The following is a 16,626-nucleotide window of genomic DNA, read 5'->3' as shown; positions in this document are numbered from 1 at the left end:
GTTTCAATGATATTGAACATGAAATGACTTTTAATCTAACTTCTCTGGTACACTGAACAGGGAACAGTTAGGATATTTCATTGGGAAACAGACTGAACTGTTTCATACTGTTGTCTCCAGTATCAGGCTTTAAATTCTGGCACAACGGAAACAGATGTGATCTGACCCAGTGATGGGTTACCTTGAGTTTACTTCAAGGGAGCGGAAAAGGAAGATGAAGGTTAAGTGCTGATAGTCATTGTTTCATTGTTCGCAGAAAACAAACACTTCCTAAGCTTTTAACACTCTTTGACAGCATAAGTAACAAGCTCTGTCCATATGGTCACATGTCTATATGTAACTCCTTAAGTAATCTAAACAAATTTTCCTGAGAAGTGAAGTATTTTTTCATTTCATCTATTGGGGTAGTTGTCTTAATCCTCTACATGTAGTTTGTAGGCAACTTGAAAACACAAGCTTGGTTTAATAGGGCAGTATCCTTGGAATAAAACAGAGCAAGCTCTCATATCCATTCACAAACACAACTGATAACCTTTAGATAATGCTTTATTTGTGCCTCAGACTTTGGTCCACAGAAGAATTTTAGTGTCCAGAGGACACACAATGGAAATCCTATTTTATTAAGTCATCATCTGTTTAAATGATGTTTTTTAAGGGAAAAATGTCTTGGGAGATATAATGAGCAAATCAGGGGACGAAAAGGGTGCTTAAAAAAAGAAAGAGCCCCTATACTCAAATAACATATTCTAACAAGGCAACTAATCAAGAATACCACCAAATTAACTGGAGGCCAGAAATTAAGACCAGTCATGGATGGCAGGTATGTAAATTGAAAGTCATTAGGCCTTACTATTGTTTTAGTTAGAGCACTCCCAGAAATGCTAATTACATGTACAGAATCAGATTTCCCCTTTTATGTTATTACTAAACCTGAAAAGATAAAATGCAAGATAGTAGAAATTTTACTCTTCAAAATAAGAATCACTGACTAAATTATTCTGCATAGATAAGCAAGCTACCCATCCAATTTCTCTGTAATAGGAGCAGTCAACATCACTCACATGTGCTAGACAATGTGATAAATGTGACACATGTATTATCTCACTTAATTACTTGAGCAAGAGTCCTAACTAGATATTTTCCAGTGTGATCTGCAGGTCCTCTTCTCAGCTGGGTATTCACTATGTTGAAAGTTAAAAGCACACACATCCAATTATAATGGGACTAAGTGACTTTCCTGTCATAGGTCATGAAAGAGACCTTATCGAAAGAACTAAGACTTACCCATCCACAGCTCCTGCTGAGATTAATGTATTCTCATCTTGAAAAAGGACCACAGTAACACTCTGCTGGAAATCCTAACACAAGGAAGAAAAAGAAAAGGAGTAAATCCTATTTTGGATACCGCAATCTTCACCATTAAGAGACCAAGGTACTAAAATGGCTTTTTTTCTCCCAAACTCTTAGTTAGACTAAATCTCCAATAATCCCAATCAGTGCTGACCAAGTTAGTTAGGAAATAACCTAAATATAATAAAATTATAGCATTCAGTGTTAACACTTTGACTTATACTTAAGAAACATATTGGTTAAGATTTGTTTAAGTCTACTGGCTCTAATTAGAATCAGACATATAAATGAGATGTCTATCTTTAGGAAACTCATCGACTTTCCTGTGCCTGTTTCATCTATAAAATGTCACTCACCATCTACCTAGATTACCATAAAAGAATATCTAAAGAATTACCAATGAAAGATGATTACATATTCTGATAAATTTAAAGGTGCTCAATAGAGTTTTTACCTCCTAATGTCTGTTAATAGGTATTCTTGGCTCAGAATCTGATTAAATGTCTGAAATGTTCCTCATTTTAACTAGACCTCATGCTAACTCTGCTAATTTCCATTCTTGCTTGTGTCTTGTTCACGGTACGCAATTTTAAGTCCTAATGTTTTAGCAACCACACCTTCCCCCAAAATGATTAAGTTGGATCTTATAGGCCAGGAGTATTAGAAAAATAAACACAAAAGTAAGAGCAATGGTGATTTAATTTTTAAGAAAAAAAGATGTATTCTGGGCATTGTATGAGCTTTGAATATCAGATCTAGAGAGATACTATATGAACACAACAGGAATTCCTTCTCAACAGAAACTGTATCATAGTACTTAATATACTTCTTCAAATTACTCCCCCTTTCCTAGTGAATTACATTATGCTGTAGAGAAGTGCATGCATAGAGAACCGAGGGATGAGGCTCTGGGAAGCTGAATTTTTAACATGCTCCCCAGGTTCCTCTATTGCAAACTAGGTTTTGAAAACAACTACTGTAGGTATTGAATTAGCATTAAGCAATAAACCCACTGATATCAAGAGGAAATGAAGATTCTCATTCACTTAATCTATAACTCTTATTTTATGCCTAATAAATTCCCTAAAATGAGATTCTATCTGTTAAGATCAGCACACATGTATACAGCTAAAAAAACCTTACCACAGAAGGAGCAAGTCCTTTAGAATTCTGTTTCTTCTTAGGTTTTGAAGGGGTTTGCTTGTCTAAGGTATTGTGAGCACCACTGATTTGATTCACTTGCCTATAAAATCCATCTGAAAGATATTCCGAGGAAATTTATTTAGTTTTCAGAACTTTATTTCTATGCTGAATGTAACATTTATATGTAAGATCTCAAAATTATTATATTCTTTATTAGATTAGTGAAAGTAGAAGCTAGTAGTGCTACCACACTACATCTCTTATGTTGAGATTATAATGCATAAAAAAGAAATAAGCACAGAGATGTTTATAGCAGCTTTATTTATAATTGCCAAAACTTGGAAACAACCAAGATGTGCTTCAGTATGTGAATGTATGAATAAACTGTGGTAAATCCAGACAATGACATATTATTCAGTGCTACAAAGAATTGAGCTACCAAGCTATAAAAAGACATGGAGGAACCTTAAAGGCATATTACTAAATAAGAAAAGACAATCTGAAAAGGCTGCATACTGTAATTATGACATTTTGGGAAAGGCAAAACCATGGAGACAATAAAAAGATCAGTGATTGCCAGGGATTGTGGGGAGGGCAAGATTAATAGGTGAAGCAGTGAACTATCCTATATGATACTATAATATATACTTACTGAAACCAACAGAATATATTATACTAAGAGTGAATCCTAATGTAAAGTACAGATAGACCTTGAGTGATAGTGATGATGTATCCATGTAGGTTCATCAGCTGTAACAAATGTCCAACTCTGGTGAGGGAAGTTGATAGTGTGAGATGGGGTATATCAGTACAGAGAGAACTCTCTATACTTTTGCTCAATTTTGCTGTGTATCTAAAACAGCTCTAAAAGACAGTGTTAAAAATAAAATTTTTAGCCCTGGCCGGTTTGGCTCAGCGGTTAGAACGTCTGCCTGCGGTCCAGAGAGACCCGGGTTCGGTTCCCGCTAAGGGCACGTGCCTTGGTTGCAGTTTGTCCCCGGCCCTGGTTGGTCGTGCGGGTGGCAACCACTCGATGTGTCCCTTCACATCGATGTTTCTCTCTCTCTCTCTTCCTCTCTCTCCCTCCCGCTCTGTCTGAACAAAAAAAATGCAAAAATGTCCTCTGGTGAGGATAAAAAAAATAAATAAATAAAATAAAATAAAATTTTTAAAAGGGAAGTAAGCAGGGAGATGATTGTTAGTTTCTGCTTAATGGCATCGTTGGGCAGTTAGCATGATATTTAATCAAATTCTTTTACACCAAAAAATTATAAATTAAAAGATCATTTACCAGTGAGCTCATGAATTAATAATTTCAATTCCATCAATCACTTAGGTAAGCAGTGATACAGTTCAGAAGACAATATAAGGTAAATACAGAGGGTAATACTTGCAATAATCGCTAAAATCATGAGAATTAGAACAGTAAGCAGAAATAAAGGATTATGAACATGTGCCCCCTGGTGGTTATCAGATGAAATCAATAAACCTTTCATTCAAAATAAGTATAGGGACAGCCCACATTTATCAAAATTATAATGCAACTAGACTACCTTTTTTGTTGCACCTGGTGTCCCAGACCATAATGTTGCCATCTCTTCCACCTGTACAGAAAACCGCTGTGGGGAAATAGTTTATCAAAAAGTTAACAGAACTGGTTAATGACATATACATTTCAATTTAAATTTCCTAGAGTATCTATTATATGCTAGGTTCTATAACTGGCACTGGAGGTTAAAAGTTAAAAATATATGGCTTGCCCTGGCCAGTTTGGCTCAGCAGTTAGAGCACTGGCCCTCAGAGACCAAAGGGTCGTGGGTTTGATTCCTGGGTAAGGGCACATGTTTGGGTTACAGGTTCAATCTGTAGCCCTGGTCAGGGATATGCAGGAGGCAACTAATCAATGTGCTTCTCTCACATTGATGTTTCTCTCTTTCTCTCTCCCTCCCTCCCTTCCATTCTATCTAAAAAAAAAAAAATCAATGAAAAAGTATCCTTGAGTAAAGATTAAAAATAAATCACAGCCCTGGCCGGTTTGTTTTAGCGGTTAGAGGGTCCACCTACGGTCCGGAGAGGCCCGGGTTCAGTTCCCGCTAAGGGCACGTACCTCGGTTGCAGTTTGTCCCCAGCCCTGTTTGGTCGTGCGGGTGGCAGCCACTCGATGTGTCCCTTTCACATCGATGTTTCCCTCTCTTTCTCTTCCTCTCTCTCCCTCCCACTCTGTACAAAAAATGGAAAAATGTCCTCGGATGAGGATTAAAAAAAAAAGAAAAAATAAAAAATAAATAAATAAATCACAGAGATGTAACTATATGCTTTAAAAAAAGACTCATTAATAAAAAATTTTAAAAAGCCCAGCTGGCATGGCTCAGTGGACTGAGCATTGTCCCATGAACTGAAAGGTCCTGGTTCAATTCCTGGTCAGGGCACATGCCCAGGATGTGGGCTTCGATCCCCAGTAGGGGGTGTGCAGGAGGCAGCTGACTGATGTTTCTCACATTGATGTTTCTGTCACTCTCTCTCTCTAAAAAAATAAAAAACACAATACACACACACGGCTCAACAACAAATAACAGAAAACAAAGCTGTGAAGGAAAAGAATTATAAAAATCTCAAAACACGTATGTTAAAAACTTTAAAAAATAATCCCTCTGTATACATTTTCTTAAAACCACACAAAACACCATATATAGTAAAATTATAGTAAGAATAATGATAAACAAGAAATTACCAAAATATATTGAGTACTTACTAAGTACTATACTCTTAGATTTATATAAATTATCTCAATCCTTGTTATCAACCCTATTAGGTGGGTATTATTATCCCTATTTTACAGATAAGAAAACTAAGGCAGAAACAGTAACTTGTAAAGATATTCTTGACAGTATGAATCCAGAGCCCATACCCCAAACCTCTAAGCTGTCGTGTCTCAGTATAAAAATATAGACAAGCCCTGGCCAGTTTGGCTCAGTGGTTAGTGTCGGCCCACGGACCAGAGTTCTGGGTTCGTTTCCTGCTAAGGGCATGTACCTCGGTTGTAGTTTGTCCTTGGCCCCGGTTAGGGTCGTGTGGGTGGCAACCAGTTGATGTGTCTCCCTCACATCAATGTCTCTCTCTCTCTCTTCCTCCCTCTCTCCCAACCACTCTATCTGAAGATGAATGCAATAGTGTCCTTGGGCGAGGATAAAAAAAAATATATATATATATATGGACAAGATCCACACGAAATTTGTAAAAGGGATTGCCTCTGGGGATGAAAGGAGGGCAATCGGATTAGAGATGAAAACATAGAACTTCAATTTCTCTGCAATGTTCTACTCTTTAAAATTAAACCAAAACAACTCTGCTTCCTGTATGCAAGAGTGGACACTTACCAAACCAATCCACCTGCATTAGCTTTTAAACTCTGGAAAAAAAATATACGAAAAAAAAAGACCTGAATTTTCTATAGAGACTGAACAAAAACATACAATTTTTGGAGGATAGTCAACAACTGAATCAAGTGATTGGCTCGGGGTATGTTACTGGTCTTCTGTGGTTTTACCTTGAAGGTAGCCAGTGGCAGGTAGCTAAAATGCCAGTGGAAAAACCTGCCATCGCCTAGCCAGTGTGGCTCAGTGGCTGAGCATCGACCTATGCACCAAGAGGTTGCCAGTTCAATTCACGGTCAGGGCATATGCCCAAGTTGTGGGGCAAATCCCCAGTGGGGGGCATGCAGGAGGCAGCCAAATGATGTTCTCTCTCATAGATGTTTCTCTCTCTCTCTCCCTTCCTCTCTCTCTAAAATCAATAAAGAAAAAATCATTAAAAATAAAAAAACAAAAACTTGCCATCTTTCAAGCCAGAAAAACTAGAAAAGGAAACGTGAGGCACCCAGAGCTGCCAGAGTGAGGGGAAAACCCTAGAGAAAGCCAGAGAAAGAGAAATCCTAATTCTGTGTTTAAACTCAGTAAGTCTTTGGCTGACTCCTAAACCATCTATGATGAGGAAAACTAAATGTAGCTTGCACCTGACTTAAATTACTGAACAGAATTGAACCCAATTCCTTTTTGCAGGTTTGACTGTCTGCAATTTGAGTCTAATTCAATTAATTGCCTGTTAAAACCAAAATAGCAACTCTTTCCTAAGCAATATAATAGAACCCAGAGTCCAACATATTATTCACAATGCCCAGGACATAACCTAAATTATTTGACATATAAAGAGTCAGGATACCCTGGCCGGTTTGGTTCAGTGGTTAGAGCATCGGCCTGCAGACCAAAGAGTTGTGGGTTTGATTCGTCAAGGGCATGTACCTCGGTTGCAGACAGCGTCGTGTGGGAGGCAGCAGTGGATGTCTCTCTCTCTCACATCAATTTTATCTCTCTCTCCCTCCCTCCCACTGTGTCTGAAAATAAATGGAAAAATATCCTCGGGTGATTAAAAAAAAAAAAAAAAAAAAAAAGAAAATGAGTCATTCTCAAAGGAAAAGAAATCAACAGAGGCCAATCGTGAAACAACTCATATTATTTTATCAGACAAGGTTGTAAAGCAAATATAACTATGTGAGGTAAAGAAAGAGACATTCACAAACATTTAAAAGATGATAAATCTTAGCAAAGAGCTTACAAAAAAAAATTTCAGAACAGAAAAACAAATTCTGAAGTGACAAATTCACTGGATAAGCTTAAGAGCAGAATAAAGAGAACAGAGAAAAAGTCAGTGAACTTGAAGACACAGCAGTAGAAATCATTCAATTTGAAGTGAAAAATAAGATTAAACATTACACCAAGTGACAGAAGCCAGTCACCAAAGACCACATATTATATAGTTCCAGTTTATATGAATGTGCAGAATAAGCAAACTACGGAAGCAGATGGAAGGTATTGCTAATGAGTTCTGACTTCTTTCTGGGCAGATGAAAATGTTTAAACTTAGACCATGGGGATGGTTGCACAGCTCTGCAAGCAAATTAAAAACCATTAAAACGGCCCTGGCCAGTTTGGCTCAGCGGTTAGAGCGTCGGCCTGTGGTCCGGAGAGACCCAGGTTCGGTTCCCGCTAAGGGCATGTACTTCGGTTGCAGTTTGTCCCCGGCCCTGGTTGGTCGTGCGGGTGGCAGCCACTCGATGTGTCCCTTTCACGTTGATGTTTCTCTCTCTCTCTCTCCCTTCCTCTCTCTCCCTCCCACTCTATCTGTACAAAGAATGGGAAAATATCCTCAAGTGAGGAAAAAAAAAAAACAAAACAAAACATTAAAACGTACATTTTAAATGGGTGATTTTTACGGTATGTTAAATATATCTCAAATTTAAGAAAATTGAAAAGAAAAGAAAGCCTCAAAGATTCATGGGACAATTTCAAAAAGTTTACTATATGAGTAATTGGAGTCCCAGAAGGAGAAGAAATTGGGTAGAAAAAAATATTTCAAGAAATAACAGCAGAAAACTTCCTGAATTCAGTTAAACACATTTGTAAATTTACATGTATAAAAAGCTCAGCAAGTCTCAAACAGAGAACCGTATCTAGACACATTATAGTTAAACTACTGTAAACCAAAAATAAAGAGGAAGTCCTGAAAGCAGCCAGAACAAAAATAATAATACATACAGGGAAATTATTTGAATGACCCCAGAAACCATGAAAGACAGTGGAACATCTTCAAGTAATGAAATAAAAAAAACTTTCAACCCAGAATTTTTTATCAGAAAAAATTTCTTCAGAATGAAGATGAAATAAAGACATTTTCAGCTAAAGGAAAAATAATGTGAATTTATTACAACCAGATACTACAAAAAATGTTATGGGAAGTTCTTCAGGTTGAAGGGAAATGATATCAGAGGACGGGCAAAGATAGATATTGCAAGGGGGAAATCATGAGTTTAGTTTTGAATATGTTGAATTTGAAGTGTCTGAAGAAGTCATGACTGGAAATATAATCTAGTTCAATACAAGCAGTGAAAAACAAAAAATTGGAATAGATCAATCTGTTCAATAGGGTACAGACTGAAAGGAAGGAAATATAATCTAGTGCAATACAAGCAGTGAAAAACAAAAAATTGGAATAGATCAAACTGTTCAATAGGGTACAGACTGAAAGGAAAAGAAGGACCAATATCAAATCTGGGGCCATGCAAACACTTCAAGTTAGGTAAAGAAGTGGCGTTCACCAAAGCAATTATGAAGGAATAAACAGGAACCAGAGGTAGTTGTGTTACAAATCCCAAGGAAGAAAAGAAAATACATAATTAAAAAAAAAAATGGCCAGAATTGCCCTGGCCAATTTTGCTCAGTGGTTAGAGCATCGGCTCTTGGACAAAGAGTCGCAGGTTCAATGCCTGGCAGCCAATGGATGTTCATTTCTCTCTCTCTCTCTCTCAATCCCTCCTTCCCTCCCTCCCTCCCATTCTGAAAACCAGTGGAAAACGTCTTCTGGTGAAGATTTAAAAAAAAAAAGGTCAGAAGTGTCAAACATTTCATAAGAAAGATGAGAGTGAAAAACAGATTGAACCAAACTGAGATAAGGAAATTTAACCCTCTTCTGATTACCCTTAAGAAACTTAGAAGAGACAGTAAATAAGAAAGGATAATAGCTAAAGGAGAACACAAGGTTAAGGTGTTCTTTGAATAGGCCACAGATATGCTTGGGTCTTTCCTATGAAGAAAGAGCCAACAGGGAGGGAAAGCTTGGAGATACAGGAGCTGTGAGACCAAAGGTCTTAGGGAGGATCAAGATTGTCTCTCAACCTCAGCTGTACATTAAAATCCCTTAAAAAAAAGATGCCTGGCTCACCTCTCAAAGATTCACATTTATTTGGTATTTTTTAAAAAAACCCTTCCAGGTGACTATGTGCAGTCATGGTTGGTCTATGAGATCCAATGGTCTATGAAGAAGGACTGGCCTTAAAATGGAGAATGAAGAATGAGAAAGTTGGTGAAAATTTGAAGGTAAGTTTGTAGTAAGAGAAATAGCAATACACTTACAATCATTTTAAATTATCCACAAAGAGGTTCTAGCACTCCTTTTGCCACACAAAACACACATCTGTGTCCATTTTCCTTGCTTTCAGGGTAGATATTTATGGAAGGAAATACCATTAGAATGACTATGCCCTATTGGGATTATTTGCATCCTGTCCATGTAGAACTGAAAGAACTGAATCAATAATCTTTTCTACCATGCTACCTACAAAAGAAACTGCTAGGCATTTATATGGTACTCGTTTTTTTTTTAATGCACTCAAACATCTCACTTCATTCCTTTTTTTCTTTTGATATTTTGTTCCAATAGAGTGGGAGGGAGAGAGAGAGAGAGAGAAACATTGACGTGAAAGGGACACATCGAGTGGTTGCCACCCACACGACCCAACCATGGCCAGGGACAAACTGCACCCGAGATACGTGCCCTTAGTGGGAACCGAACCCAGGTCTCTCCGGACTGCTGGCCGACGCGCTAACCGCTGAGCCAAACCGGCCAGGGCTCACTTCATTCTTATGCTTACAATATTTTTATAAGTAGAATAGGTATTAATGTCATTAAATTAGGAAATGAAGGTCCAGGGATATAAAAATGACTTTGTCCAAGACTTGAATCAGAAACCAGAATAAAACACATGGCTTCTGTGTATGGTTGTAAAAGTGTGTCTTCACAAAAATACTTGGCTGAGGGAGCACAGGCTAAAATCTAATCTGCTTTATTAACCAAACTATGTATCTTTGGGAGCAGTGTCCAACCAGACTAATTCACACTTGGGCACCTGTGGACCACTGGGAATCATGATAAAAGCCAGGTATCCCAATTTCTAACTTAGTGCTTTTTCTAACAGACCACATCAGCATAGAGTCAATATACACAGTTTTGTAAAATCAAGCAAAGAGATAAAAAGATATGGTGTTTCCTTTTCTACTACCCTTTAAATAAATCTACCTTTAGTAAGGTAAATTTTCTTGATCATAAATTATTTTTATAGCCCTGGTCGGATTGACTCAGCAGTTAGAGCGTCAGCCTGCGGTCCAGAGAGACCCGGATTCGGTTCCCGCTAAGGGCATATACCTCGGTTGCAGTTTGTCCCCGGCCCTGGTTTGTCGTGCGGGTGGCAGCCACTGGACGTGTCCCTTTCACGTTGATGTTTCTCTCTCTCTCTCTCTCCCCCTCACACTCTATCTGAGCAAAAAATGGAAAAATGTCGAGTGAGGAAAAAAAAAAAATTATTTTTATAAACTCAAAGTGAACTAACACAGGGATGTAGTAAACTAGAAGACAAGCATACCTAACTTCATACAATAGATGTGTTCATAAAAAGTTATGCAGAGATTTAAAATACAAAACAAAAGACCTATGCCATGTTTCTTCTTCTTAAAGGTTCCAGTCTCAACAGCAACTACAACACATTAAAATCTACCTTTTTTGAGTTCAGCCACACAACTCAGTTTAATGTTCCTCAGTGTTCAGGTGAATAAGTGAAAATATTCCTTTTAAAAATAAGTGTATTGCCCTGACCAGTTTGGCTCAGCGGTTAGAGTGTCGGCCTGCGGTTCAGAGAAACCCGGGTTCAGTTCCCGCTAAGGGCATGTACCTCGGTTGCAGTTTGTCCCTGGCCCTGGTTGGGTCGTGTGGAAGGCAGCCACTCGATGTGTCCCTTTCACGTCGATGTTTCTCTCTCCCCACCCCCCCCTCTATCTGAACAAAAAATGGAAAAAGGTCCTCAGGTAAGGATAAAAAAATAAATAAATAAAAATAAGTGTACTTGGCCTGGCCAGTTTGGCTCAGTGGTTAGAGCGTTGGCCTGCGGTCTGGAGAGACCTGGGTTCGGTTCCCGCTAAGGGCACATACTTTGGTTGCAGTTTGTCCCCGGCCCTGGTTGGTCGTGCGGGATGCAGCCACTCGATGTGTCCCTTCACGTCGATGTTTTTCTCTCTCTCTCCCTCCCACTCTTTCTGTACAAAAAATTGAAAAATATCCTCGGGTGAGGATAAAAAAAATAAAAAAATAAAAAATAAGTATACTTGCCCTGGCCGGTTTGACTCAGCGGTTAGAGCGTCGGCCTGTGGTCCAGAGAGACCCGGGTTCAGTTCCCGCTAGGGGCGCGTACCTCAGTTGCAGTTTGTCCCGGGCCCTGGTTGGGTCTTGTGGGTGGTGATCAGTCGATGTGTCCCTTTCATGTCACTGTTTCTCTCTCTCTCTCCCTCCCTCCCACTCTATCTGAACAAAAAATGTCCTCGAGTGAGGATAAAAAAACAAAAAATAAGAATACTTGCCCTGGCCAGTTTTGCTCAGCGGTTAGAGCGTCGGCCTACGGTCTGGAGAGACCCGGGTTCAGTTCCCACTAAGGGCACGTACCTCAGTTGCAGTTTGTCCCCAGCCCTGGTTGGGTCTTGTGGGTGGTGACCAGTCGATGTGTCCCTTTCACGTCGCTGTTTCTCTCTCTCTTTCTCCCTCCCACTCCATCTAAACAAAATATTGAAAAATGTCCTCAGGTGAGGATAAAAATAAATAGATAAATAAATAAAAATAAGAGTACGATGCCCTGGCCGGTTTGGTTCAGCGGTTAGAGCATCGGCCTGCGATCCTGAGAGACCTGGGTTCGGTTCCCGCTAAGGGCACGTACCTCAGTTGCGGTTTGTCCCCGGCCCTGGTCGGTTGTGCGGGTGGCAGCCACTCGATGTGTTCCTTTCACGTCGATGTTTCTCTCTCTCTCTCTGTTCCTCTCTCCCTCCCACTCTACCTGAACAAAAAATGGAAAAATGTCCTCGTGTGAGGATAAAAAAAAAAAAGAGTACGATATTTAATGATAAAGGAGGTTTCCATTATTCTGGGATTAAAGTTAGATTGATTCAGCAACTTCTTTGAAAGTTTGTTGGTCTATTTGTAAAATAACTGAGTGAGAAATAAATGGAGAAAATAAAACAAAAAAATCAAAAGAGCTCATTCTGACACCCTTGCAAAATTTTCCCCTAGTTGCTATAGTACTATTTTGTATTATATAACTCTTTAAGTCTTCATTCTCCGTTATAATAGTAAAATAAATATAGAAAGATCAATTCTGGTCCGGCCGTTGTGGCTCAGTGGTTGAGCATCAACCCATGCAACAAGAAAGATCAATTTTGAGTTGAAAACATATTAGGGAACAGAGCCATTAAAAGTAATTACATGGTAGCCCTGGCCAGTTTGGCTCAGCAGGTGGAGCGTCAGCCCTCAGACCAAAGGATCATGGTTCCATTCCCAGTCAAGGGCACATACCTGGGTTGCAGGTTTGATCCCCAGTCCTATTTCAGGTACTGTGGGAGGTGACCAATTGATCACAGTGATGTTTCTCTCTCTCTCTACCTCCCCCTTCTACTCTATCTAAAAAAAAAAAAAATCAGTGGAAAAATATCCTTGGTGAAGATTAACAAAACAAAACAAAAATGCAATTACATGGTAAATTATTAGGGAGAACCTTGACTGGGTGCCTCAGTTGGTTGACCTGTATACCAAAAAAGTTGCAGGCTCAATTTCTGGTCAGGGCACGTACCTGTTTGTGGGTTCCATCCCCACTTGGGGCATGATTGGTGTTTCTCTCTCACATCTATCTCTACCCTCCAATCTAAAATCAATATACATATCCTTGGGTGGGGATAAAAAAAAGAAAGTTAGGCAGAGAATTATGTTCAGTTTATTAGGTTTCCCATCCCAACCTCAAATCCTATTAAAGAAAAGTTTTTTTTAAAATCCTCACCTAAGGATATCTTCCATTTTATCTTCACATAGTGTGGGAGGGGGAGGGAGAGGGAGAGAGGGAGACAGAGAGACAGAGAAACATGCATGTGAGAGAGGCACATCGATCGGTTGCCTCCCACACAACCCCAACCAGGGCCAGGGACTGAACCACAACCAAGGTACGTGCCTTTGACCAGAATCGAACCCATGACTCTGGTCTGAGAGCCAACGCTCTAATGGCTGAGCCAAACCAGTTAAAACCCATTTAAATTTTTAATTTATTTTTTTATCTTCACCTGAGGACATTTTTGCATTTATTTTCAGATACAGTGGGAGGGAGAAAGGGGAGATGCGAGAGAGAAACACTGATGTGAGAGAGAGACATCGACTGGTTGCCACCCTCACACAACCCCAACCAGGGCTGGGGACAAACTGCAACCAAGGTACCTGCCCTTAGCGGGAACTGAACCTGGGACTCTCTGGTCCGCAGGCGATGTTCTAACTGCTGAGCCAAACCTGCCAGGGTGACAATTAAATTTTATAAGTAGAGTTAAAGTAACTATTTTACAAATAGTTAATTAGTGTCCAGTACAGGTTTTAAACTTCAAAGAACACTCAGAGTTGAGCAGAGGTATTCTGGCTGTTAATAAATCTTCACCTTATCAGTAAGATTACAGAAAAAAATTACCTGAAGATGTTTGACTTTCAGGGACAAACTAGAGGCAATGTCCATAAGAATAAGACTAAAACCCAACTTCATTTCAATTGTAGTTTCTTATTACCCCATCGTAAAGGAGGTTAAGGAGATGAAATGGGACAGGCACAAACCTACCTTTTTCAAACTTAGAAAAGGCAACTGACTTGAGGCTGCACTGATGACCTTTGCATGTTCCAAGTAGCTCACCAGCTTTTACATCCCAAAATTTGGCCGACTGATCACCTGCTGCTGTAACCTTTAAAAAACATATTATCACAAATGAATAAGGCAACCCTTTACCAGTATCTACTCAGATCCCAATAAAATGAAAGTCACTTACAAGTTTAAGTTCACCTGGGACCCAGGCCAGGTCAAAGACAGCATTCCAGTGAGCCATCCATTCTAAACAAAGAAAATGGTGAATGTGAAATGTCTAGACTATGTTCTGTGGCAGTCATTTCAATAGCAGTTTAAATACATTGAAAGTTATAAGTGAAAAGATCAGTGGTCAGCACCCTATGGTCCATAGTCCAAAGAGCATTATAATGTAGAAGATTTAAAGAGTGATATAATACAAAACATCCCTATCATTACCACAAAGAACTAACATATGATATCAAATTCCTTTCCATGAGGTCGCCAGTAATACAGTCTCTAAAGTGAAATCTTTCTGAAATATCTTCCAGTTCAAAAATCTTCATCCTACTCTCTGAAGAGAGTCTAAATACTTTAGTTTGACACTCAAGGTTCATAGGCTTTGTCTTTTACTGTCTCTTTGTCCTTTACCTTTTACTTTTCTCTACGTATTGTATTCAAATGAAAATGAATTATTCCCTATTTCCTTATTACATCCTATTCTTTCTTATCTCCAGATCTTTGCTAATGTTTTCCCCTCAACCTGGAGTGTCCTATTCCATCTCTATTGGTCTAATACCACAGCCCAACTCAAATGTCCTATCCTTCATGAAAAATCTTCCTCCCCTCCTCTAGTACATGAGGGCTTTCTCTTTGACTTCTATAGCATTTTCTTCGTATGGCTACATCATTTATAGACTTTACTTTAGTTATTTCAACAGCTGACTTACTAGTTCCAAATAATTAGCTTCTTAAGGTCAGTAGAACTTTGTCTTATATATGAAAGATGCTTGGTCATTATAAATATTTTAAAACAATGTTTCCCACAATGACACTAAGTGTTAAAGATTTAGCCTTTTTAAAAGGAGAACTGTTTTTAAGCCTAAAATGTATTTTCCTTAATTTTAGTAAAGTCATTGCTATAGTTAACATTTGCTGAGAGAAACAGCCTGGTCCTTAAAGAGACTTAATTAGAAGTGAATATAATTGAGAATATAGTCAAATAATAATTTACTCAAGGCTTTATGAATTAGAAACGTTATAACAAAAATTTTAGACCTAGACTTACCTTTAACACACTTCTTTCTATAGGATTGTGATTCTGTGTTATATAATCTAACAAAGCCTTCTTCATTGGCAACTGCTAGTATATGCTTCATATTGGGAGCTAAATAAAAAACAAAGAATAGAATATATAAAGAGTAACAAAAATTTTAGAACTGACTATAACGCCATAAAAATATATATATATATATACACACACACACATATATATATATATCTCCTATATGTAACATACATTAATTGAAAGCTACTTGGTAAACACAAATAATCTGTTTGAAAAGAGAGAAGATGATTCTACCCAAATGGCATCTGATATGGTAGAGAGGTAATTTGAACCAAAAATTGCTTAAAATTTGCCATGTTATCTAATTCAGTAAATGACTCAAAAACACCAAAATTATCTTCAGATAACCTCTTATTTAGAGAATGGGTGAAGAAAGGATGATACTTAAACAAATAAGAGTAGCACTGGCCAATGGAAAATAAAGATATATGATACAGGCCACCAGCAGGCTGAGTCTATTAGTTTAAAATTCCCTTTTCACAATCTTTTACTTTTCCTGTTTTAGAAAATTAACAGTGGTAACAAGTATTTCTATTTCTGTTCGTTCCCCGATGTATTCCAGAAAGATAGATTCCATCAGATTAAAAGTAGTATCTACTGGGCAAAACAATTTTCATGATGGCTGAACCTTCGCAACCCTTTCCCTCTATCAGTTTTTTAAAAAGTGCTATAATGTGCCCAGCTGGTGTGGCTCAGTGGATTGAGCGTCATCCCATGGACTGAGAGAACCCAGTTTGATTCCAGGTCAGGGGCCTGGGGTTGCAGGCTTGATCCCTATCTGGGGGCATGCAGGAGGCCACCAATTGATGTTTCCTCTCTCACATGGATGTTTCTATCTCTCTCTCCCTTCCTCTCTCTCTTAAAAAAAAAGTGCTAATGGTCCTATGCTTTAGAGAAAATATATAATTATGCATAGAGATTATGAAAAGTCTACTTCATAAATCAGGAATAACAGTTCTTAGAAAAACTCTAACACCTATCTTTTTTTTAAAGGGAGACACCTCTGTATATATTTCCTGTATATTTTACCTAGCTAGATGGTAATTTTCTTACCAGAAGAGAAAGTGCATCCAAAAGGGGGAACTGGGACTCCTGTTTCTCCATAAGAAGTGTGTTCATCATTAGAGTTGCACTGATAACCAGTTAGAAGGGACTGAAGAGGGTATTGTGAAGACCATCCTAAAATAAGATATAATTCCTTATAGAATTCCAATATATCATCACATTTCAGTACTTTTAACAAATGCAGAGAAAAACATGTTTTAAAAAGCTT

The 16,626-nt window shown here is 38.5% G+C and overlaps 2 protein-coding genes across 2 annotated transcripts in view; both read right to left on the bottom strand.

The window, feature by feature from the left end:
- LOC118637842 (denticleless protein homolog) overlaps window positions 1–5,904 on the bottom strand; it is a 35,440-nt gene extending 29,536 nt beyond the window's left edge. Inside the window, exons 1-4 of the mRNA XM_036273446.1 lie at window positions 5,871–5,904; window positions 4,047–4,112; window positions 2,494–2,606; window positions 1,285–1,358 (exon numbers count right to left, since the gene is read on the bottom strand). Of these exons, the coding sequence (XP_036129339.1) occupies window positions 1,285–1,358; window positions 2,494–2,606; window positions 4,047–4,112; window positions 5,871–5,889 (272 nt within the window). The 5' untranslated portion in view covers window positions 5,890–5,904. The remainder of the gene's footprint in view (window positions 1–1,284; window positions 1,359–2,493; window positions 2,607–4,046; window positions 4,113–5,870) is intronic.
- A 3,371-nt stretch (window positions 5,905–9,275) lies between these two features.
- On the bottom strand, window positions 9,276–16,517 carry LOC118637843 (denticleless protein homolog). Its single transcript, XM_036273447.1, has 5 exons — window positions 16,407–16,517; window positions 15,294–15,392; window positions 14,211–14,272; window positions 14,006–14,126; window positions 9,276–9,376 (listed from the first exon to the last, which is right to left on the bottom strand). The coding sequence occupies exons 2-5, from the start codon at window positions 15,382–15,384 to the stop codon at window positions 9,342–9,344; spliced, it is 309 nt and encodes a 102-aa protein (XP_036129340.1). The 5' UTR covers window positions 15,385–15,392; window positions 16,407–16,517; the 3' UTR covers window positions 9,276–9,341.
- Between the last annotated feature and the right edge of the window lie 109 nt (window positions 16,518–16,626).

Source organism: Molossus molossus, unplaced genomic scaffold, assembly GCF_014108415.1.
Source record: "Molossus molossus isolate mMolMol1 unplaced genomic scaffold, mMolMol1.p scaffold_m16_p_20, whole genome shotgun sequence".
NCBI lineage: Eukaryota > Metazoa > Chordata > Mammalia > Chiroptera > Molossidae > Molossus > Molossus molossus.
The sequence above is the reverse complement of the archived record's forward strand: the minus strand, read 5'-3'. Positions and strand labels throughout refer to the sequence as shown.

Coding starts and splice junctions, on each gene's coding strand:
- LOC118637843 (XM_036273447.1), bottom strand. CDS start 15,384: ATGAAGCATATACTAGCAGTTGCCAATGAAGAAGGCTTTGTTAGATTA. Junction 14,273..15,293: donor TAGAAAGAAGTGTGTTAAAG/GTAAGTCTAGGT, acceptor TTCTTTGTTTAG/AATGGATGGCTCACTGGAAT. Junction 14,127..14,210: donor TCCCAGGTGAACTTAAACTT/GTAAGTGACTTT, acceptor TGTTTTTTAAAG/GTTACAGCAGCAGGTGATCA.